The sequence below is a fragment of the Carassius auratus genome, chromosome 1, assembly GCF_003368295.1.
Source record: "Carassius auratus strain Wakin chromosome 1, ASM336829v1, whole genome shotgun sequence".
NCBI classification, from domain to species: domain Eukaryota; kingdom Metazoa; phylum Chordata; class Actinopteri; order Cypriniformes; family Cyprinidae; genus Carassius; species Carassius auratus.
Genome location: NC_039243.1, coordinates 27,132,905 through 27,156,914, shown reverse-complemented (window position 1 = coordinate 27,156,914; position 24,010 = coordinate 27,132,905). Strand labels below are relative to the sequence as shown.

The 24,010-nt window shown below is 37.6% G+C and overlaps 1 protein-coding gene across 3 annotated transcripts in view; it reads left to right on the top strand.

Moving 5' to 3' along the window:
• Positions 1 to 24,010, top strand: part of LOC113106115 (rho GTPase-activating protein 7-like) — an 87,252-nt gene that overhangs the window by 47,603 nt on the left and 15,639 nt on the right. For 2 of the 3 annotated variants that reach the window (XM_026267722.1, XM_026267732.1), the window contains one exon: positions 23,818 to 23,889. In XM_026267722.1, the coding sequence (XP_026123507.1) occupies positions 23,818 to 23,889 (72 nt within the window). Of the gene's footprint in view, positions 1 to 17,099; positions 17,526 to 23,817; positions 23,890 to 24,010 lie in introns of those variants that run through there. The other variant, XM_026267741.1, reaches the window with a different exon arrangement.

The window sequence follows — 24,010 nt, the reverse complement described above, 5'->3', positions numbered from 1 at the left end:
CAATAACATTTAGCTTTTTTAATCAGGGATAAGCTGGTTGGCCAAATAGTCCCTTGAGGACTAAGACACTTTTTCATGTCCCTAAATTACTGTTATACTTATAACCATGTATACACACACTCCATAAAGCCCCTGTTTTACAAATAATAATGCAATCAGGAGATGGTGTGATGCAATGGGTGGTTTCCCTATTTTTAAACATTTAAAATGCAGGAAAATAAATATTTTATATCACTTTGTGTATCATTCTTGAAATGACCTGCATACTAAATAATCTATCCCTTGTACTTGCATAACAATAGCAGGCTATTTATTTAGTGGTCCAAGTTGTAGTCAGTAAGTATGTATATTAATGGCAATATGGGACAAATATAATGTAATTTAGTGGTGGCAGGTGCTGCACGCTGCCGGTACATGTACAGTCAGAAAAATCGACGTGCACAGCTATCAAAGTCGCAAGTGCGCGTACAGTCGTGGGAAACATGTGTTCGGCAGTTAAAGACACGACATTGCGCGGCGAGTCTGGGGAGTGTGCGTCATTGGAAATAATGTGCTCAGTAATTAAAGAGGCAGGGCGGTGTTTCTGTTATTCAGTTTGTGACATCCTTTACGGAAAATGCCGAATCATCAGAACACCGACGGAAGGCGGCTCACAGTGCTTGGTCACTTATCGCACCAGAACCATTTTCAGAACCAAAACTTAAACATTGCTCACGGTTCCGGTTCTTTTAAACAACAGAACCTGTTCTGAATAAGAATCGGTTCTCAGTTCCCAAACCCTACTCAAGGGTCTCACTTTAGTTGTGATACTTAAGCCCCTTTCACACTGCCATTACGGCAAATACATGGGTAAAGTGTTCCGGCAATTGTTCCCGGGTCGCTAGATTTTGCACTTTCACACTGCCTGTGATTACCCGGGATATGTGCGTGCTTTCACACACAACCCGTAAAGGTCCCGTGACGACACGTGACATCTGGGCATGGCGTGTAATGTATGAGTCGAAAACGTTAGGCACATAATACTTTCACTGAAACAAGCGAACGATCTCGGCGTTAGCGCGGAAAGTTAGGAACTATCTGATCTCTTCTTCATTAGAGTTTGCACATATTTTTTCATCGCAAACGTTGATCTTCCTTTAAATCAGCCGGTAAAAGAGTTGCACGATAACGCGCATCATCACTTCGACACGGCATTAGATCTGGCTTTTGTTCACACAGCACTCGTCCCGGGTCGAACCCGGCAATGTTACTAGGTCCCCAACCCGGGTTCAATGCCGGAATTAATCCCGGGACGTGGTTGCTTTTACACAGAAGGCGAGCTGGCAATGTTCCGGCAATATGCCGGGTCGGACGTGCAGTGTGAAAGGGGCTTTAGAGTGGAAGTGAGCGCTGGTTATTCACTCATCCTACCTTCAATCCCTGCCAAACAAGTCCATCTCTCTAACCATTAGGCCACGACTGCCCCCAAAACCAACCGTTGGTAACTGTACATCACACCCATCTTGATTTTACACAAAGAGATTCTCTGGGTTTCCTTATGCCTGTGCAATACTGAGTGTGTTTGGGTAGATTTGAGCCCACGCTACATACCCCACTCTTATCTTCTGTCCTTCATCTGTTCTGCTTTGTTTGTTTACCTGTGGTGATAGCTGAGACTGTGGGAGTTCCACAGCAGATATCAGGGGTCTCTGCCGTCTCAGTGGCCTCTGTCTGGTTAGGGGTCCCATGCTGAGTAAGTGGACCACATCCCACTGATCTGAATTTTAAATAACTCTTTATTTAATTGAACATGCATTGCAGAAGTCTATTCTCAAAGATTCATGTTCCTGCATTTTCATTTGCTGGAATGCTTGTGGTGTTGCACCATTCACATGTAGAAGGGTTGAATATTACTCTTATCTCCCAGGGAGGAAGATGTGAGGTTTCTTGGGGATTTCAACAGCATATTATAAATGAACGGAGGATTGTAATAACAGCATCGCTATTGTTCTCTCTCAAAGGCATCATAATCTCCTTCTTCGTTGTTTTGGTTTTATAGAGCTACGCTTCATTTCCTCTTTGGGTGGTTGTTGTGGCTGCATTGAGTTTTGCGTTTATAAGACATGGCCTTAAACCTGTGTTCTGTCCTTATCAGCAGCATTCTCTCTCTCTCTCTCTCTCTCTCTCTCTCTCTCTCTCTCTCTGTCTTCATGGGTTGTGAACCCTCCATATACAATCACATATAAAATGACCTGGCCTACTTCTTCATTAGATTAAGGGTTTCTGCTCTTTAAGTGACAGTCAGTGGAAGGTAATTGGCAGCATGTTTCTAGGAAAAAGCTATTCTTTACAAACTACAACTTACTTTCTTTATTGGTTTATGCACCAGACACCAGGCTATTAGCATCTATGTCTAATGTTACGGCTGTCACGGGTTAAAGATGTTATCAGTGACACCTGTCAAAATTCTCATCTCAGGGGTAACCTATATTTCTGACATCTGGCCAAAAAAAAAAAAAAAAGCCCTTGGCAAGAGACATGTCTGAATTGTGTTTTTTTTTTTTTTTTTTTTTTTTTTTAGCATTGAAGTTGTATTTTAATGATTATTTTGCTGTCTCAACTGACAACCAGACACTGGCGAGTTGACGGTCAGATTTTTAAAATGTATAAATAAGATTGTAACAGATTTAATTAATATGTGAGAATAGACATTGTGTCAGACTAAATACAAACAACCTTGGTGCACAAAACTGCTAAAATAAAAATAAAAATAAAAAAACCTTACCTAAAAATTATCATGTGACACTAAAGACTTCAGTAATGACTACTTAAAATTCAGCTTTGCCATCACTGGAATAAAAAAGGAAGCAAGGATGGAAGAAAAGGAGAGATCAAATTAACTGAGATTGGTGTGGCCCCTAAAAAAGGCTCCCTGTCCTCCATTTTTCATGATCTCGCTCTATCTATATCTCTCTTACTTTCCAAGCCTGTTCTTCTCCTCCTCAAGGCAGACTCTTAGCATCTAAGGCTTCCTGATAAGGGTGGTGTCACCGTCACCTTTAACCTCTGACCTTGAGGTCACAGACTAAGTGTCGTCCTGACAAGAGGCTCAGAAAGCCACCACAGCGCAGTGTCACCCCTGAGACGTGAACCCTGCCGAGTGAACTTTGACACATGACCTCAACAGTGCTGTAATGATGGAGGTAATAATAGGGGCGATGGAGTGGCCGAATGTAGTGCTGACACTATTTAACACAAGTGTGTGTGTGTGTGTGTGTGTGTGTGTGTGTGTGTACGTATGTGTGTTAAAATGTTGTCAACCACTGGTCATGTGTGAGGTGGGGAAAGACGGGGGTTTCTGCTCCATTACTGAAGAACATGCGAAGCCAGTGAGGAGGAATCTTATCTCAGTCTTTGCTGGAGTGCATCTGGCTCATAAACCAAACACTTTGTCACTCTTAACACACGCACAACTCTTTTTATGTCCTATCTAAGGGGCCATTTCTCATGACCTAGCATCTGTTTTGAGTCTCTTCTTTTGGAAACGTTATAGTCTTCCACCATAAGCTTAAAAAAACAGCAACTTTTTTGAAAATTTCTCAGTCTCTTTTTGTATTTTTCTCTAAAATTTCTCGTGACTTTTCTTCAAGGCTCTAAGATCTAGCGTAAGAAGATGTGACAGCCAGTAGACACAGTTAAAATGCTTGCAGCATGAATGTGAAGTCATTAATAATGTTTCCATATGTTGTTATTTGTTTGTTTGCGGTCACCATGGTTACCTGCATTCCTATGCTGTAATGATCAGAACATTAATCTTGAAGTTAATCTATAAAGGCAGCCATTTTTTCTAGGTCTGTTTTGATTCCTCATACAAAGCTTATTTTATGGTGTTCTTACAGCATCAAGCTTGTCTCGACCCGACTTCAATAATGCCTCTGTTCTGCTGTATACTGCATAAATGTATTTCCATGCATTGTGACTGCTTTGAGAAAATCATATGATGTCTAATTTTACTGAGACAAGTGTAATTAGATGTACACTCACATGAGATGAAAGAAAGTGTTTGTTAACACTTTACTCTAAGCCTTTATACAGAATGCATTATAAGGTTATCCATAAAATTTTAATGCATTACATCTTTTCATAAATAAATATAAGCAATGTTCAAATAATAATTGCAAATTCCTTGTTAGATCTGAAATTTATAGTTTGTCATGTATTTTAATGCATAATGCATATAACATAACAATGAACACATAAGTATTGTAATGTATTATAATGTGGTTTCACTTATTCATGAGATGCATTATAAGCTTCATTTCAAGGCACAATTAATCCATAAAATGTGTGTGTGTGTGTGTGTGTGTGTGTGTGTGTGTGTGTGTGTGTGTGTGTGTGTGTCACATTACACTAAGCAGAAATTCAATTTTCAATTATTTAGGGATATTTTGCCCTATCCAAAAAAAAAAAAAAAAAAAAAAAAGAGGCTATAAAAGCTGCCACTGGTCGGTACCCTTTCAAATAGTACTAATATGTACCATTTAGTTACTAATATGCACTCACAAGGGCTAGGTAAGGTAAAAAAAAAAAAAAATAATAAAATAAAAGGTTTACCTTTTTAAAGGGTTTCGCCACAATGACAGGTTTTGTAAAAATGTTATGAGTTCATTAATTAAGGAAAATCTCTTTCTATATGGTGCAACTATTCATGCTTTGTGGTCCTTACCACACAGCTATAATGTTTTAGCTTGGGGTCAGTCACTCCAGATGTTCCTGGAATTCAATCTTTTGGGGGCTGGGAAGCTAAGTAAGGAAGCTAAGCTAAGCTCTGTTGTCATAGCTTCAAAACTGCAGCTGGATGGTATTAGCACTGAGCCTGACTCAGGGATCTAGAACTATAAGCTAAATAGAAAAGACTGAAGAACATCTAGGACTTCACATCTCTATGCATTTATTTATTCTTCAATGACTTACAGTAATGGAACTTAAATGTTTATCCAGACTTTGTCTTTGGGATGGTCCATGGGGTGATATTGATTTTCCTGCTGCATGGATGGATTTAGAAAGGTTATCTGCTGTGATGAAGTTTGGAATAGTGTAGAGAACATTTGTCTGACTGGAATTGAGCTGTTCTGCTCTAGAGACTTGAGTTCTAAGATGGTGGCAAATCTTGTTGGAACTGTCTTTCCTCTCAGTCCGAGATGGATGATGTAAACAGTTACTTCTGCACAAGATGCCTATTTGTTTTAAGCAATCTTGACCTCTCTCAGCCCGTGACGTAAGGAGTGTCAACGGTTCTTGAGATCTATTTTTAAGCTAGAGTGATGAAGCAGGTAAATACTGAGATAAATCTGAGAAGCAGCCATCCATGTTGATGTATTAGTGTAAGAATTAATAACGTTACTCATAGTCCAACCATTTAAGGAATCTCAACCCTGTTTGGGCTGCAGTGAGAAGATGCCATTCATTCTGGGATCTGAGCAGGGGATGCCGATAGCAGTTCATCTCATGGGAATTGAGCTCATATTTTAACTAAAGTCAACCATGGAGTTTTGCTGGCAAGTTTGGATGTTATTGGCTTGGCTCTTTTTGAACTAGCGATTTTTCTGTTTGTATTACTAGGGAAGCCCAACATGAAGATAGGGTTTATATTAAAAAAAAATAATAATAATTATAACTGCAGTAATTGTACTTATCCACTGATGAAACCCATTGATGTAAACCGGTGGTCCAGGAATAATAATAATAATAATAATAATAATAATAATAATAATAATAATAATAATAATAATAATAATAACTTATGCAAAGTAAATATTTTATAATTTATTTATAATTTAATAATTTGCTTTAGTAATTAATGAGAATATAAAATGACAATATAAATGACAATGACAATATAAAATATTGATAAATATTAAATAAAACGTATAAAAGCTACTTTTAAAAGCTACAGTGAGGAAACAACACGCTGTATTTATGATATTACAATTATTTCCCACATAGTATAAATGTAGCTTCCTTTATATCTTTAGAAGGAGTTGAGGATGCCAGTTTAGCAATATGTTTGGTTTTATTCATATAAACAGTTCAAGAATGTGGTCAGGCAGGTATTAGACATGAATATATCCAGCCCTGAGTACCATTTCAGACATAAATAGAAGCTCTCTGCCATGCACCGTGATAAACAGAGTGAGAAAGTATTTCAAAATAAGTGGTTTTAGTTGTTTTTAGGGAATGCTAAGAGTGGGCCATAACACCTGGGCTGACTTGCGTCATGCTTCTTTAATCGAATCCTCTAGCACATAATGTGTTTGTTTATTCATCTCCGTCAATAGGATTCCATAGATTCCTTCCCAAGCGTCCTCAGCTTGACGTGGGCCGCAAGATTAAGATACGCATGCACCTCCCACAGAGCAATAAGGGCATTGGTCATTAAAACTTACCAATGGATACTTGTTAGATTTTTAAGAGGAACTATGTTGAAACATTTGCTAAAAGTCTCTCTTCAATGGTCCTCTCTGTGCCCACCTCTAAAGAAAATCCAAGAAATACCCAAACTCTGGGGTCCACCCAACTCTCACTTCTAGTTAAAGAGGAGCATTCACACAAATGCCCTAAAGGGGGACCAAGCCCCCATCATACACACGCACATTCCCACACAGACTTAGGGTCAATCGCTCGCTCTGTCTCTGTCCTGCTGATGAACCTACAGGAGCTTCTGTACATCCTTTACCCTCACTCTCTCTTTCTTTCTCACAGCGCTTTGGAGTGAACTAGGTCAAGGGTGCTGTGAAATAAATTAGCTAGTTCTGCTGGCAGCACAAAACATGCTTTATTACCTGACCTATTTGTCAACCCCTGACTCAAGCATGGTTTATTAAGCACCGTAAAAAGACACAGGAAACTAGTGATTTCTGACAAACAAGACCAAAATCCAAGGCAGTACATGTTGCTTGTGTATTACAAAATTAATACTCAGTTCATTTGAGTCATTTTAGCTTTTTTAACTTTTGTGTGGTCTCTATTGATTTTTGCACAAAGACAACGACAAATTGTATTATAATTATTATTATTATTGAATGTTACTACTTTTATTGATAATTGCTATTTTCGCACTCTGTGGGACAAAAGTCATACAAATTTTGAGTTATATGAAGCTGGGTAGATGAGATTGCAATTCTCAGTTTAATCGAATGACCTGTTAAAAGTGTGTGCACCTGGTTTGGTTTGGACACGGCTGCTGGTGGTTCAGTATGCTTCATCTGAGGTGAAGGTTCAGTGAAGGGTCAAAGGTCAAGGAAGGTAAGGTTAGGTGTTTGGGCTGTGTAATCCACTGTCTGTCAGTGCAGCAGCTTGGACCATATGCTGCCGCCGCCATTAGTCCTGTACCCATCTGCTGCACCAAAAGTTCCCAAAATTCCCAGTAAATGGAAGTCAGCTTGTATTTCACAGTTCTCTGACTACTTGGCTTTTCATATTTATATAGTTTCTTACATTTTCCCTCCTAAATTTCCATGCTAGTTAGGACTGGTTTGCAGGTTAGTCCTGGTATGACACTGGTTTGGCTTGTAGAACAGTATAAACGTGCTGCAAAACTGCGGGTTTTGAGCCAGTGTTGCAAATTTTAACCTGTATGTGAATGCTACTTTGTTGATGTTTATTTAAGCATTATCGTAAGATATCTTCGCCCAAGGCCGTGACTTATTCACAATCACAGTTTGTGGACTGTCACATGTTCGGCAGCCAACACATTCCATCATGCCTTGGCCAAGTTTTCACATAACTAAAGCTGTGCATTATTGTGCCAGTGATAGGAATCCACATGAATCTCAATCTATGAAATCGCAATCAAACATATTTCTGCCCATCTGTCTGCCGTATAACACTTCTGAAGCATGACATCTGCTTTGAAATGCTAGCTCATGAAAGCGCATTAGTCACACAAGACAAAGATAAACCAGATGATGTGCTCCCCTTAAAATCTCACAAATGACTGCATTTTGGTTTGCTTGTTATCTTAATATTGCCACGTACAGCAGAAAAACAAGCTGCCGTTCTTGTGGTGATTGTAAATCTACTGACATTAACTAAATTGAGCAAGGCTGTCTACTGTAGAATACTATCGGGTAGATCACTGCGGTCATGAGTAAATGACTCCGTAAACAACAGGATGTCCTGATCTTGGCTTGTTAGACGCATCATTAGGAATAAACTGCCGCTGATATGCCCCCTAATTACTGTGGTTCCCTTTTTTTTTTTTTTTTTTTTTTTTTTTTAAAGTTAAGATAATGATGTGATATCATATTTGCAATCCTGACACTTTTGTGCTAATATTATCTGCATATGTTTGCTAGAATGGTATAAGATAAATAATCATGAAATAATTATAATAATAATAATAAAAATAATAAATATATTATTATTAATATTCATAATAATTCCCCATCAATAATATGTGCATGTTTGATAGAAAATAATGAATGAATAAATAAATGATCATAAAATAACTATTAATGTTATTCATAATATTTATTCATTTTTATATGTATAGGTAAATATGACATAAATATAACTAAAGTCTATAGGAAAAAGCCTAAAAAAACACTTTAGTTTAGGGACCAATTCTCACTATTGATATTTGCTTTTTAGCATGCATATTACTAGCATATTGGCTGTTCACTAGCACTTATAAAGCATATAATTATGCATTAAAATTGCATTAATGCCACATAATATTCTTTCATAGATTTAAATGTAAGATTAAGGAGAAAGCATCTTTAAAAAATTGTGATCTCTATATGGGAGATAAAACTTAGAGCGATAGAAAATAGAATAGATTGACCAAAGCAGTTAGCAGTACACTCTTCTGGATTGTTCTGGCTGAATTTAACTCCTGATATAAAACAAGCAAGTGTCTTTGGAATTACGCGAGAGCCCGAAATATTCCTTTTTGTTAACTCTGCAGTCATTTGTTTGTTTTTTATTAGTCATGCAGAAGTATGCCAGTGGTTTCCTGACTAGACTTCTATGTAGTATTTTTGAACATTGCATGAAACAGTGCAGTTCTCTGTACGCTAAAAGAATCCTCTTTTAAAACCCATTTCAGCTCACGCCTGAGTTAGTTTTTTCAACACTTTAAATTGAGCGTAGTTTACGATCTCCGGGTTATAGGATCTGTTCAGAGTCATTAGGAAATGCAAAATCATATTTATCATGATTTGGCTTGGGGAGACCAATAAAGGCTGGAAAGATTTACCAGGCTTTTTAGGTTTGACTTTCCACCACCAAATCTCTTCATTAACCGTCAATTATCTGAAATGGACCATGCCTGATGAAGACTCAAAGGCAACTGAAGCAGCTAAAAGTGTTGATGAGAATCTATATGAGGGCAGAATCACACATTTCCAGTGAGGGAGATTGATGACAGCTGTCTGAGTTATTACCAGAGGCCCAGCAGGAGAGAGAGAGAGAGAGAGAGAAAGCAGATAGGATCCAAAAACGATCCATGGTAATGTGAGTTATATAAAAGGAGACTAAGTCAATTGAGCTGAAGAAAGGTAAACATTAATGTGGCTACTTTATTGTTTGCTCTTATGTTGAACTCTTGATCTCTCTCTCTTCTCACCGGCGTCCACGCGCTCACTCAATTGTCTCTGCATGTGTCTGCCGACTAAAGCAAACCATCTGTAATCTCCTTTCTTCATGCATGACTAATTAAAAAAGTATGAGCCATTATTTGGAGCTTGTGGTTCATTGCCCACCATGCACACATATTTCTATGAGTGAGTGGTAGTGCATGTGTTGCTTTGTTTTCTGTACTGTACACATGTATGTCGACAATATCACGAGTGAACAGAATAGCCGAACAGCTGTGGTTTGGCCTAGTATTATGCACAATTGTAAATTTGTTTTTATTAGTTTAAAATACAATAATATGATTTTAAATGTTAATTTACAATACTTTAAAAGTTTAAGATGTAAAATTAACATTAAGATCAATAAATGCTAAGCTCAAATAACAAGCAAAAAGTTCATATAAAATACTCCACCTTTGTACTTTGGTCTGGAAACAACCAAAATACAAATGGAATACTGTTTGGCCAATCGGATTAGAGAAGGGGAACTGTTGCATAATTCTATTTATAAATTCCTTCACAGCTGCATTTGTTTTTTTGTTTTTGAGCCTAAGCCTTGAAATCTGCCGTCAGAAATATTTGCTTATGTATAAGAATAACACTTTGTTTTAAAGTATTTATTTCAATGCTAAGTACTTTTTTTTTCTCTCCATAACTCTGAGTAAAGGATCTTCAGGTTGAAGAAACAAATATATTTTGTTTCTCATTTAACTCTAAAATCCACTATAGTTTCCCTAAACTTAAAGTTCCTTGGCTTGGTCTTCATTGGAGTACAGGACATTGGCTAACCATGGAGCATAAAGCAATCCATTCCATCCATAAAGCAAAATAGTTATTATAGCTTCAAAGAATCTTGTCACTTTCGTTGTGGGAAAACTATGCTCTCCGGCCAGCTGAGAACACTCCGTCACAGCCGTCTTCTAATTTAGCCTCATATCACCAGGAATGCAGAACATGAGATGAAAAAGAGAACTGAATAAAAGTGTGGCAGAGATGAAACGTACATGTTCGTGTTGGAGCTTCTTTTGACTGTGCCACTCACACAACAAGACAACAACACAAGGGATCTGCAGATCTGCCATGAATAGATGAGCTTCAGTCAGGGAAGAACGTGTAGGACCGTTTCTTGCTAAATGAGGGCTTTTTCAGAAGGCATAGTTTTGGCATTATTTACTTGCCTTCATTTAGTTCAAAGCCCATTTGACTTATTTCAGCTGAATGGCCATATATGCAGTTTACAGTAGATTATGGAGTCCAGTATCCAAAACACAACACGGGTTGGTCTTTTCTGGATGATGACATTGGAAAAAAGTTATTTCCAGACCGATAAAGATGCTGTTTTAAAGTGTGGTCACATTAATATTTGTTCAGCGGATTTTAATGAGCGAAATGTCATTTAAATAGCAAGGCCACATGATTTCCCCATGCAGATTTCACAATGGGTTTAAGTTGTTCATGTAATTTGGTGTGCTGACAAACATAATGCTTCTTAGTTGGAAAGTGATGTGAGCTGTGCATTATATATTGCTACACTAGATTATAGACCTTATTATTTTTTTTATTTTTTTTGCATGTGGTGAATTTTTGCTAATGTTACAAAAGTTTTACTTGGGTAGTCACGTTAAAAGAATAGCTCACCCCAAAATAAAAAATTGCTGAAATTGTATTCACATTACGGAGATCCAGGATGTAGATTTTTGTTTCTTCGTCAGAACAGAAACTGCAGTGAATGGGTGCCGTCAAATTTAAAGTCCAAACAGTTGATAAAAAAAACATCACAATACCTCACAAGTTATCCACACCACTCCAGTCCATAATTTAAAATACTGTGAACTGAAAAGCTGCATATGTGTAAGAAAAAAAAAATCCATAATTTAAACTTTAAACCATTGCTTCTGGCCAAAAAAGTGCCCTTTTGTCCTCTCACATCACAATTCAACGACATCTGCATAGAACTCTTTTGGACTGTTTTTGCTAACAGTGCTTGATCTGTGCATTTATCTATTTATTCCTTTACTGGAGAAAGCAAATTTTATGATAGAGGACTGGTATTTTAGCTGGAATCAACGGTTTGAAGTTAAACATATCTTAATGATGGATTTGTTGGTTACAAACATACAGCTTTTTGATTTGCAGGATGAACGTTGACTGGAGTATTGCCGAATATTTGTGGATTCTGTGATGATCTGTCCTTGGATGGCCAGAGGATGAGTAAATTTCCAGTAAATACAGTATACATTTTTAGGTGAACTCTGTTTTGACACATCATGTATTTGGAGGCTTACCCTTGTTGCACATCAGCATGTTATTGGATGAAAAGCTTGGATGCATCACTCTCTCCTCTCTCTCTGTCATGTGCCCACAAAACTATGAGGAAAAACCGATCTGTAAATCAGATCAACTAAACTCAGCTAATGGCTTACTTTGGGAATGCTAAAAAGCTTTGCACATGCAGTTGGAAAGGAGACCTGTGGAGGACAGTGGTTTATGCGATTCACATCTAAATACCATAGAAGGTAAAGTATTTCGGGTGTACATGGTGTTTGCCAAGACATACAGCTCAAATATGGATTTAATAATATTGTTAATAAATATTAATAACATTTCTCAAATCTATCAAGTAAAAATGCACAAACATTCATATTTTCCTTCCCATAGTTGCTAACTTCAATAAAATACAAAATAACCTGCAACCTTAAACGACTTGCTTAAACACATACAGTACAGTACATGTTTCTTGAGTGAATGCCATATCTGACTCCTTTTGCCCGCTGATGTGAAAACTGTCGCTGGTGCTGCTAAACATTAGTTTAGCATTTTCTGAACACACATGTGGCATTGCAACACATGCATACACATACATTACCTTACAAATGCTTATCAGCACATACATTCACCTTTTAACCCCATTCCGAGCAAATATTCCGAATCTCAGAATCTCAGTCGAAATCCATTGAGTCCATGTTGAAGAGAGCCTATCTCAGCAATCTCCCTCAGGGCCTCTTGGATTCCAGACAGCTTCTGAGGGGAGCCAGAAGACCTCCATCTCTGCGCTCTGTATATATCTCCATAACAGCTGTGTACACTAATGCCTCTGATACACGTAAGACCTCTTAGCTCATGGAAAAATCAGGAATGGAATGGTGAACTGCTAAAGTGGCCAGTTATAAATTACGCTACCATCTAAATATGTAGGGACATTTTGCAAGTCAGCAAACCTAATATCAAGCGTATATTCAACATCTACCTGTGTGTGTGTGTGTGTATGTGTGTGTGAGAAAGAGAGAGAGAGAGTAAAGATGCTTTCACAGATTTCAGTTTCAAATAAATGCTGCTCTCTATATTTATGTGTGTGTGTGTGTGTGTGTGTGTGTGTGTGTGTGTGTGTGTGTGGAATAATGCCTACCAAATATGCATAAATAGTCATCACAGAAATAAATTTAGAAAATAACATTAAAAGATAAATAGCTTTCAAAAATGTAAATAAGTTAAATTTGAAAACATTTATTTTAAATTATAATTTTATTTCACAATATTACTTTCATGCAGCCTTCTTTCAAGAACATTAGTTGCTCCAAACCTTTGTACAGTGGTGTATATGTTTTTATGAAATAATTAATGTATTTATTTTTATTATCAAATTCCTTTGTATAGATTATATTAATATATTAATTAATATTTGTAAACTACAGTGGAATTGATGGTAATACTTTACAGTATAAAGTGTAATTTGTTAAAATTGAACTAACAATGAACAAATATTCCACAGAATGTATTCATCTAGTTGATGATAAGTTCAACATTTGCTAATAAAGAGCAAAAGCTCTATCTATTAAGATTAGTTAATGAGCAATTGTGTTTTTATCAACTAACAATAACAAAGTTTAATAAAGCTATGAAAATATTATTAGTTCATGTTACAGTTAGATTGTCAACTGAGGTAAACAAATGAGACCTTATTTTAAAGTTTTATTGGATGACCTTTAAATAAAAGTATGCAAAACACTATTTCAACACATAATTACAATTTTAGGATAGTTTAAAGTTAATATGATTAAAAACAATAAGCAAAAAAAAAAAAAAAAAAAAAAAAAAACTATTTTGAGATATCTTTAAAATTGACAATGTATCTGTTGAAAAGAAAAGAAGAAAATAAATACACAAACAAACACACACCCACCCACCCACACACACACACACACACACACACACACACACACACACACACATATATATATATATATATATATATATATATATATATATATATATATATATATATATTAGAATTAGGATGTGTGTGTATGTGTACATTTGTTGCTGTCAGTGTGTAGGAGTGTTTGTGTGGAAGTGCGAGAGGCTTGGATGTGTCAGTAAGATCAGGGCAAAAGGTACCAGTGTGTGTTTGTGGCTTTTTTTCAGTATTTATCCTCTGGATATTAAAGCTGGTACATTCTGTACATACATATCCAGCTTATGTGGTCTGGTGAAATACATTATGTACTAATACACAAGGTCCTCATTTGTTTAGCATGCACAATAACAAAAAAAAAAAAAAAAAAAAAAAAAATTCCATCAGCTTACTTCCACAGCTTGGAAATGCAGATGCTCACACCTGCTCGGTTTTATTTCTGATTGTTTTGAGCCTGTGCTGGTTTATAAATAGCTAATAATAACAGTTCTATTCTTCTGTAGCTCCCTCTACTTTGGAATTTACTGTAGTGGCTTGTTGTGAAGCGTGCACACAGATGCATTCAAGTATTCATTTATACTACATCCTTTAGTATATAGAATAAGAAGTGAAATTAACCCAAATGATAGCCTTGATAAACCAGTATAGAAATAAAGGTGTCACAATTACATAAAAATATAGACTTCTAAATCCTCAGAGGCGATCATATTTTCTGTTTCTGTGAAAGGCAAAGCATTGTGGGAGTAGAAGAAGTACAGGATCCGGTGAACTCCAGACAATGCTAGGGTGGCGTCTCTTATATGCTCCTTTAATTTGCAATGGCACCCTGCTAAATATAATGCCCACAAAATGTAATTTCAGTTCAGGCCATTTTCACTGTCTTTTTCTGTGCACATTTTTAGAAGTTGGAATTTTTGCTCAAACCATGGGTGAACTTTTAAGCGTAGTAGCCATTTTCTGGGTTACTGCCAACACACAAAATGTGGAATAGTTCATCAAAAAAAAAAAAAAAGCTAATTGTTTTATGATTACCTTAATGGTGATAAGTAAATCTATAAACATCTATATGGCTAACTCTCTTCTCTATAACACAGGTTCCGATTTTGAATAAGTTTTGAATTATTCAATTATTCATACAAAATTTAACTCATTCATTGAATGATTCATTCATTCATTTTTGTCCATTCAAAGACAATTGAAAGTTGTTTATTTTTCTTTTAACATTTTTTTTTTTTTAGCAGACTGGGGGAAAAGAACAGGAGGGGCTGACATTACAATGAAAGACAGAGATAGGAAAAGAGTGATGAATCTGATGAGTCAGTTCCAAAACCACGCATGTCTCTCTCACTCATTCTCTCTGGCATGTCTGGATACAGCTGAATTTCTGGAGAGTGAGGAATACAGGCTGAGATAGAGATTCCACAAGTAAAGGCAATTTCCCTGGTACTGCATAAGTTTTTCCTTGTGAGTCAGATACACGCCACACTGTTTTACAGATCCAGACAGGAGACACTGCAGATATTATGGTCAGCATATTCCACACTTTGTATTAGTATATAACATGTATAATGTAAAATGTGTATGTTTCAGGTTCTCAGCTCCTATGGCTTTTGGGGATAGCATAGTGTGTGCAATGATTATACAATTCAAAAACTCTGCAGACTCAGTAATTTAGGTATTTTTGCATACTTCATAGGGAGGTTGGTGTGTTACAATGCAGAGAGAGTTCAACAGATATGCAAACTTTTCACCTTTCAGTGAAATTTGCCTTTCTTGAATCCAAAATAGATTATTTGTGTACATCAAGTGAGTTCTTAAAATTTGATCAAACAATATGTTTTTCACAGTCACAGGCATGCCGGAATGGTCAATGTGTTTATTACTCATAATCATCAAAAACCTAAATGAGTTTTTGTTTTCACAAGTTTTCTGAATTCTGAATTGTGGTTAATGACTTAATGCAACATGATGGTGTAATAACTATGTAGTGCATTACTGTACCTTTGTCAGTGTTTAAGGTTTCTCATTCTTTTAATTGTATACATTATGTTGGACATATAGTTTTAAATATTTTTAATCAGAATAGTACTATTTAACCGTTAGACCAACTATATTCTAAACATAGCTTAATTATAATCATAAAACATCTGACGTCTGTATTGCATGAATATAGTGGTCTCCACTGAGGCTTTGTAATAATTTTAATTGAGCCACAAAAGGAAGTGAACACGACTTTCTTTTGACTTCTAAAGGAGGAAGCTTCAGAGAGGACCATAAGCTTGTTTGATCTCAATAAGAGCTCTTCACACAATAGAAGCTCTTGCTCTGTGTAAAAGCTGCTGTTTCTCCATTGCATCTATCAGCGCGCGCGCGCGCGCGTGTGTGTATGTGTGTGCGTGCGTGCGTGCGTGCAGGAAGAGACGAGGATCAGGGACGCCTGTTTATGGGGCTTGTTGGAATTACCATAGCAGAACGGACTCATTGGCCCCACTCCTTAATGAAGCCGTATAATGATATGCTAACAGCGCCATTTTAATTACAGTTTAAAATAAGTACCAGACAATATAATTCAGCCAAATGAGCAGTAGTCTATTTCTACTTCTATTTTGATTCCATTTGAAAAAAAATAACTAAAATAGCAGTTTTAGATCGGTATAACAGACTGCAGATTATTATTATTAATGCAAATGTTAATTAAACGCAAATTATTTAAATCGGTGATGCGCAGAATGTTAATATAGAGGATATCTTAATTTTTGATTAATTTGTTACTAATCCTTTTACATCATTTGAGTTAACGTATCTGAACGTAGTCTAACTGTTAGTCCTAAATTTAATTTCACTTTCTGTAGATGTAGGCCATGCAGTGAAGACTACAAGAAGTGACATTGATGGAACCGATCCTCACTTTCCCCTTTACTGCCAGTACAAGAATTGAGAGCACATGTTTTCTACTATAAATTAAATGAATAGCCTTGATTGGATATGAAAGCGAAACTGGTGGCAGTATTTATTTTTGATTCTTAAAAAAAAAAAAAACTGGCTCAAAATAGTAAATTAGCCTATTTTACGTTGTTATTCATTTTAATGTGCATTTTGTCTTGTAATATTTATGATGTGTAGTTGAATGTTTAATTAAATTATGCTATAAGCTTACATTTGGATATTTGTAAAAAATGTTCCTGTCACTGGTTGTAGGCCTATGTGCATAATTCTGTGGGAACAGTCTCGGGTGTAAGCAATCATGGTAATAAAGTAGGCCTAGGCTTTGGGAACGGAATATGCCCAGTAGCTCCACCTCCCGTGTAAAGCAGCGAAAGCCCACCTGAGGCTGTCCTGGGCGGAGAGGTGGAGTCTTCTCCAGACTCCCATTCCTAAACAGTGAATCAGTCTGTTCATTCACACTCGCACGCGGGCCGGGCTAGACCGTTCTCGGGCGTCTCAAACACAGCTCTCTCCGGTGCAGTGAGGATTTGTTCACCCCTGAGGAGTCAGGAAAGGAAAGCAGTCATGGATTTATGTTTGGTGTTTGGGCCTTCTTTAAACGTTATTTAGCTCGGAGGAACTTGTTTTTAGTCATATTATTTGCGAATACACCTCTTATTGGAATACTACAAGAGCTTCGCTGTAATGTTGGAATAAAACGAAGAGGACTCCTGAAGCACATCGCAGCGGGGCTTACGCGATTTATAGAAAACAAAACATGATCCTTACTAGTAAGTACTTATGTTTTATAATAGCTTTATTACTTAATTCACTTTAATTCTTTGAGAAAACTTTTGTCTACGGAGTTTTTTTTCTCAAGCCGTTAAGACGCAACGTCCATTCCAAAGTATAACGTTATTGGTGTTTTAAACTATTGTCAATATTAAATTGAGATGTGCTTAAACGATAGCAATAATATTTTGACTGATTGACTTGAAATGAATCTGAGTGGTGGGTGGCATTATAAGTCATAATATCATATTGAAGGGCTACATTTATTTAAGTTGTTTATGCTGTGTTTGATACCAGTAATAATATTCCTACAAACTTCAGTCAAATAATCTTTAGACAATCCTTGACAGAAGTTATCAATCTGTATTTTGCATTTGCCCGTAACTGCTGCATTATATATTGCTATTGCTTATAGATGTATACTTAACTTGTAGTTATGTCTGTTTTGCGTCCTTTAGCATTTGTATAAGTAAGTTGAACGGGTATCCGATAGGTTGCAGGTTCGAACCCTGCTGACTGTAATTCAAGATTCATTATAGGAAGGGTTAATATTTTAGCATCATCCAACAACGATTGATAATGGACATTATAAATAACTGGTCATTATAAATGGTTTAACACTTTTTGTTGGTATATTCATTTGAGGCTACATCAAGATCAGAGTACATCAGGTTATATACATCAGAGTAGAAGTATAGGCAACTTCTAACAGATTAAGAAGCGGATATGGTGTGTTCAACACGGAATAATTGTAGTGCTATAAATTTATTTTCTCTTAGTTATTCCGCTTTAGATTTTCATCTCTTCCTAAAGTTTAAGAGAGCAATTAGCTATTTGGGTGGGGCGTGGGATTTCACCCGCTGCCGGCGCTCCAGGCTGTCCGATAACGCGCTACCCTAATCTCAACACGTCTCCATTGGTTTTACGTTGATTTCACATAGTTCTGGGATAAGATTTCGTCAGCGTTGGTCTGCTGAAGAACTCTTTTTTTTTTTTTTTTTTTTTTTTTTTACTGTGTAAAAAGTTCAGTAGCCAAAGTAGACTGTAAATAGCAAAAATTAGATTTAAAGTTAGATAGATTGCGCTAAATGGACACTAACCAGCAGAAGTCGTGATTGCCTGAGGAGGTCACCATAGCAACAGTTTACTGCTCGAGAGTTTTTAAGGATCAGTATCGGACCACCAATAAAAGCATAAGTAGACATTATCTCCTTATTTATAGATTTACGCATCACATATCTTATCTCTCTTGACTTAATACATCTAAAACATATACAACTCTTTTATTTAAAATATCTTTATGCTTAGCTCGTTTACAGTTACACTAACCCATAACTATAAAGAGTGACATTCAGTTACAGAATTCATCTCAGACCGTTTGCCAAGCTCAAAACTGCAGCCTCCCTTTTGCATTCCTAGAAAGAATGCAATGTTTTAAAGTATATGCTATGTTGTTGTTGTAAGAGATTCTGTGTCTGGCATTTTTCTTTACTAGTTTAGCAGAGGTCAATATAAACTTGGGGTCATGTTAACTTCAGGCGATAAGGCAGTAAGCAGGTCAGTTAGGAGTCAAAGAAAAGAATGCCATGCTTAAAACATGTCACTTTGAAGTTGATACGCAACTCCTAATCTACAATCATGGTTTTTGGTGAGCAAGATGGACTTGCATACATGTAAAGTGCCTTCAGACTCAAACACATTAAACGCACCACATGGCTCCAAATCAGCTGAAACATTCATTTAAACATTTCTGGAAGTGTGGACATGTAGTCAGCCACAAATATCCTTTATTGCCTCCTGAAAAAAAGTTGCTTTAGTCGCTAAACACTGTAACTAGTTGCTGTTGCTTTAGGATCAGATGGTGCATAAGAAGCTCTCTGTGATAGAGGAGGGTCTCTCTTTCCTCACCTCTTTAAGTAATCTTTTGATCATAGATGAAATGGATAGGGTGGCATATCATTGAATCTGTCCTGAGATCAGTCTTGAAGCGCATAAAGTGGCCAGTCACCAGACCTGGTCAAACTGGCTCCAGGTCAGTGATAGTTAATGTTTAAATCTGTCAGATCGTCTGAGACAGACATAAATGGACCCATCTGGCCAAAGAGTGTGTAGGTGGCTGGGATAGTGGTGTTGAGTGACGGTGGTGATGGGTTAACCCCATGATCCATGTGTTTGTGGCCAGATGGATGGGATTTTCTGTCATTTTCAGAGCTACCTGACTCTCCCTCTCTACCCCCATATGTCTGTAGAAGGCCATTCCAAAATATGATATGCGTGATCCTCAACAAATGATGTATGACTGCTCTTGATATGCAGATTTAAAGTGTATGTGTGGAAAGATTAAAGATAAAGAGCTCAGTGTCTTGCAGGCAGTCTAGCGAAGAGGACATCAGGTCACATGAACTGCTGAAAAAATTCCACTCAAAGGCTAGATATTGATGTTTGTTTGCTATTCATTTGAGAAAGGTCTCTTTGAATAGCACCAAGTTCAGCTTCAAAAAGACTTCAAATTAACCCAGATATACTTTACACCAAGCTACAAAATTAATTTGGGTGTGGACCTAAAGATAAAAGTACTGTATTGAGCTCATGAAGAACGTTTAAAATCAATAAAGCCTTTCAATTGCAAAAAATTGTGTGTGGGGGGTGGAGCGGGGGAGGGGGGGCATATTATTAATATGCAGTTTTTCATATTATTAACTGATCACTGAAGATTTTTTAGGGAAGTCATGATGGTTCTTCTATGGCATTATTACAAAAACCCAGTTTTGGTACCTTTTATTTTTAAGAGTGTTGGATTCTGCTTCCATAGCAGAGAGATCTGACTAAACTCGCTTACACACACACACACACACATTCATACACACAGGTTCCACCTCCTCCCTCCCATGCTGAGGAACCATCGGCCAGCGATTGTGAGAACTTCCTGTGACAGGAAAAAGAGGAAGAGGAGGAGAGAGAAGAGAGGAGGAAGAAGGAAGGGAAGAGGAAGGGTAATTTTAGAAGAGCCAAAGAAGGTTCAGCTAGCAGGAATTAAACTTTGGCAGGGGTCATAGGGACATTCTCCCAAGAGATTACATTGTCTTTCTCTGGGTCTGGAGGCTGTGGTCTGCCTCTTCGTCTTGTCTTGTATATATATATATATATATATATATATATATATATATATATATATATATATATATATATATATATATATATATTCTCATCTACTTTTATATTATTATATTATTAAATATCAGCATTATATCGACCATCCACCAACATGAAATCTAGATTTGACCATCAACAACTCTTATCGTTCAACAACTTGCTTACTTTAACTTTAATTTGTAATGATGTCACTTTTTTCCATAATGACTATGTATATTAGTTCGTAGACTGTGGTGACCCGTGACTTGCGTATGTAGGCCTTCTGGTATTTTTATTTTATTTATTTATTTTGTCTTGGAAACATGCTGTGTGTCATACTAAGAGAGAAAAAAAAAGTGAGAGAACGTCCAACTCTGTGAAGTAATACTGACGTCAGTCTGGCTTTCAACACAATGTTAGTTCAGTTACCCAATCTGATGTGTTTGTAACTAAAATTTATAGTTTCCTTTAAATATAAATGCACGTATCTTACGATCAAGAAAGAATCAAATGCTGTTTATTTTACTGGGGCGTTTCAACCTATTTCACATTCTCTCTGAGGTCGAATGTTCAACGTTCCGTGTGTGTATAACAGGATGTAAGGCGTTCTCTGTGTTTGTGTTGGCGCCAAAGGCCTCCATTATCTGCCCTTAAACAAAAGGAGGTGTGTCCTCCAAAGTGTCCATGGCAACCGTGGAATGAGCCGTTCTTGTTGGCTTCCTGTCGGCCTCGGAAGGACAAGGGAAGTGTGGTCGCGCCTGGCGTGGGGATCCGCGCAGACTTGCGGGGAGAACACAGGATGCGACGTGCGCTCACAAACACAAACTCTATGCTTGCGGCCCATATTCGAACATTAAGCACAGATGTGTACATTGCTTCGAGTGCTGAAAATCATCAGCCCTAGCTCATCTGGGTGACATCCAGCAGTATGATAGTGTGAAACAACTGCTCAAGTGTGTGTATACTTATCTATCTTCATAAAGACAGCATGTCTGAGTGTCTTTTGGATGTACAGCTGTTGTGGATATATGCTTTAGCGTGCTTAGCGAGTTTACACTTAGTCTTACTAATTTACCCGAAGGAAAGTAAAGTCTCAAATTAATTAGTCAATATCTAAACTGTTTCTTCAAGAGATTAAATACCATTTCTGCTGATGCCTACCATTTTTTAGACCAGTGTTTCCCAACCCTGTTCTTGAAGACACCCCAACTGTAAATTTGGGATGTTTCTATTTTCTAACTCATCCTTCTCAGGTCTCGGCGTCTCTATTAATGAGCTTATGTGTTATTCAAATGTGTTTGATTAGGAAGAGTTTGAAAATGTGCTAGTATTGACGGTGCCTCCAGGAACAGGGTGGGGAAATGCTGTCTCCCTAGAAAAGACCCCAGTAATCCCACACGTCTCGATTTTTGTGATGCCGTCTCTAGTTAGAAAGCCTTACTTTCCTTTGGTATCAGACAGGCACCTGTGTGACAGTGACCCATTGTGATAATGTGGGGTGGGGGGGTTGAAAAGCCAGTCGGTGAGACAGTGCCATGGAGCCTGTGTGTGTTTGTGTGTCTCTACATCATTTACATTTAAATGCATACAGTCCTCTAACATTCTTACAGCTGGATAGTCTTCAGTGGTGCCTAGCCAGTGCAAACACACATATACAGTCTATACACACAGGAAGCCACAGCGCTCATTACAGACCATTCCAGAAAAGTGTGTCATTAATTTAAGTATGGGACATTCATCAAAGTTCGCAAACTCCTAAAAAGTGCTTCCGGGCAAAATGATGTCAGTCACTGGATTTGAGATACAGTTGCATGTGTGCAGTTGAGTCAGATTGCTCCTGTTTTTTTTTTCGTGTTGCCATCCTTGCTGTTGAAGCACGTTCCTCTCCTGCTTTCTTCTTCCCTCTCCACCAGCAGACAACCTCCCTTATGGTGTGCCTTTGTTGTTGTCATGTGTGCCGTCACTCTCACGCTCGTTCGAGTGGGGAGTCACGTATCTCCGCTAGTAGAGACAGAGTCTGTGTCCTTTCCTCTGAGCAAAGTTCTCAGTGTCTTTTTATGCACGTCTCTCTCACACGTCTTTCAACTGGCTCCTCCTAATCCCCGGCCTCTTTATCTTTTGGTTGAAATTATGGGGAACATATCACAGGTGGTCTTTTCAGTTATGCAGGGCATCATCGCAATCATTGCAATTACAATAATTGGAACTTTCGGAGTCGGGAATGTGCACAATTAGCCATTGAGAAAAGCGAGAGGTCCCTCTCTGCTGATTACAACCTATTGTGAGCTGTAATTGTGCTTGTGATAGACCACATCAATGCCAATGGAGAGCTGCAACAACTGTGTAATATCTTTAGAGGGCGCTAATAGGTTCTCTGTAGCACTTGAACAAATTCAAAAGACTTTATCCCAAAGTGCATTAACCAGCGGCATATTCCCCCTGGAGCAACCTGAGGTTAAGTGCCTCGCTCAGGGGCACAATGGATATCAGGAATGATTGCGATCTCAGTAACTCGCCAGTTCCTGCGTCATGCCTGCTTGATTTCAGTTCAGCAATCTTTGAGATCCTTATCTATCCATTCACCATCACATAGTACAATAAACAAAAACTTGCCATTTTAACTTTCTTGGACTGTTGAAGAGCTTTTAAAATACTCCAGTTTTGCAATTGCATACCTCACCTTGGTTTCGTATAAGCATTTCAAGTGAGTATTTATACAGAGCGAGTGTTGCTAGTCAGAGAATCATCTTTAGTGACAGAATTGCAGTTAAACTCGTAATTCTGACACCTTGTTGTGGGAAACAACACGAGGGCATCTAGAAGGAGTCAAGATGCCTTCATCAATGGTGTTTGTCATATGGCATGTGGAGTCTAAAGGGCCGTTCAAAGTTAATGGACAGGGATGTGGCACCTCTCCACATCCCCAACAACGGTTCTAACCACTTTGGATGGCCACTTAGCACTGCTGTCTCAAACATTACACTATAGCGCCATGTTGAAAAGTGAAGATAACCAGCACTTAGAAGGGAAGTATATAAGATGGCTTATGAGTATTTCCACTCAAAGATTCAGTTAAGAATGCTTTGTATTGTATTTGTTTTTTACTGTTTTATTTCGTCATAAATTTTAAATGTCAATCTCTCACTTTCCTTCTTACAGAAATCGAGGCGAAGGAGGCGTGTACATGGCTGAGGGCTGCTGGTTTTCCACAGTATGCTCAGCTTTATGAAGGTAGGACACCTGTCTTCCTATTATCACCAGTTCATGACCAAAGCGCATTGAGTTACAGTGGCCATTTATGCCTTACCAAATGCATCTATAGCATGCGTTCATTTGGCAGATTAATTAAAAC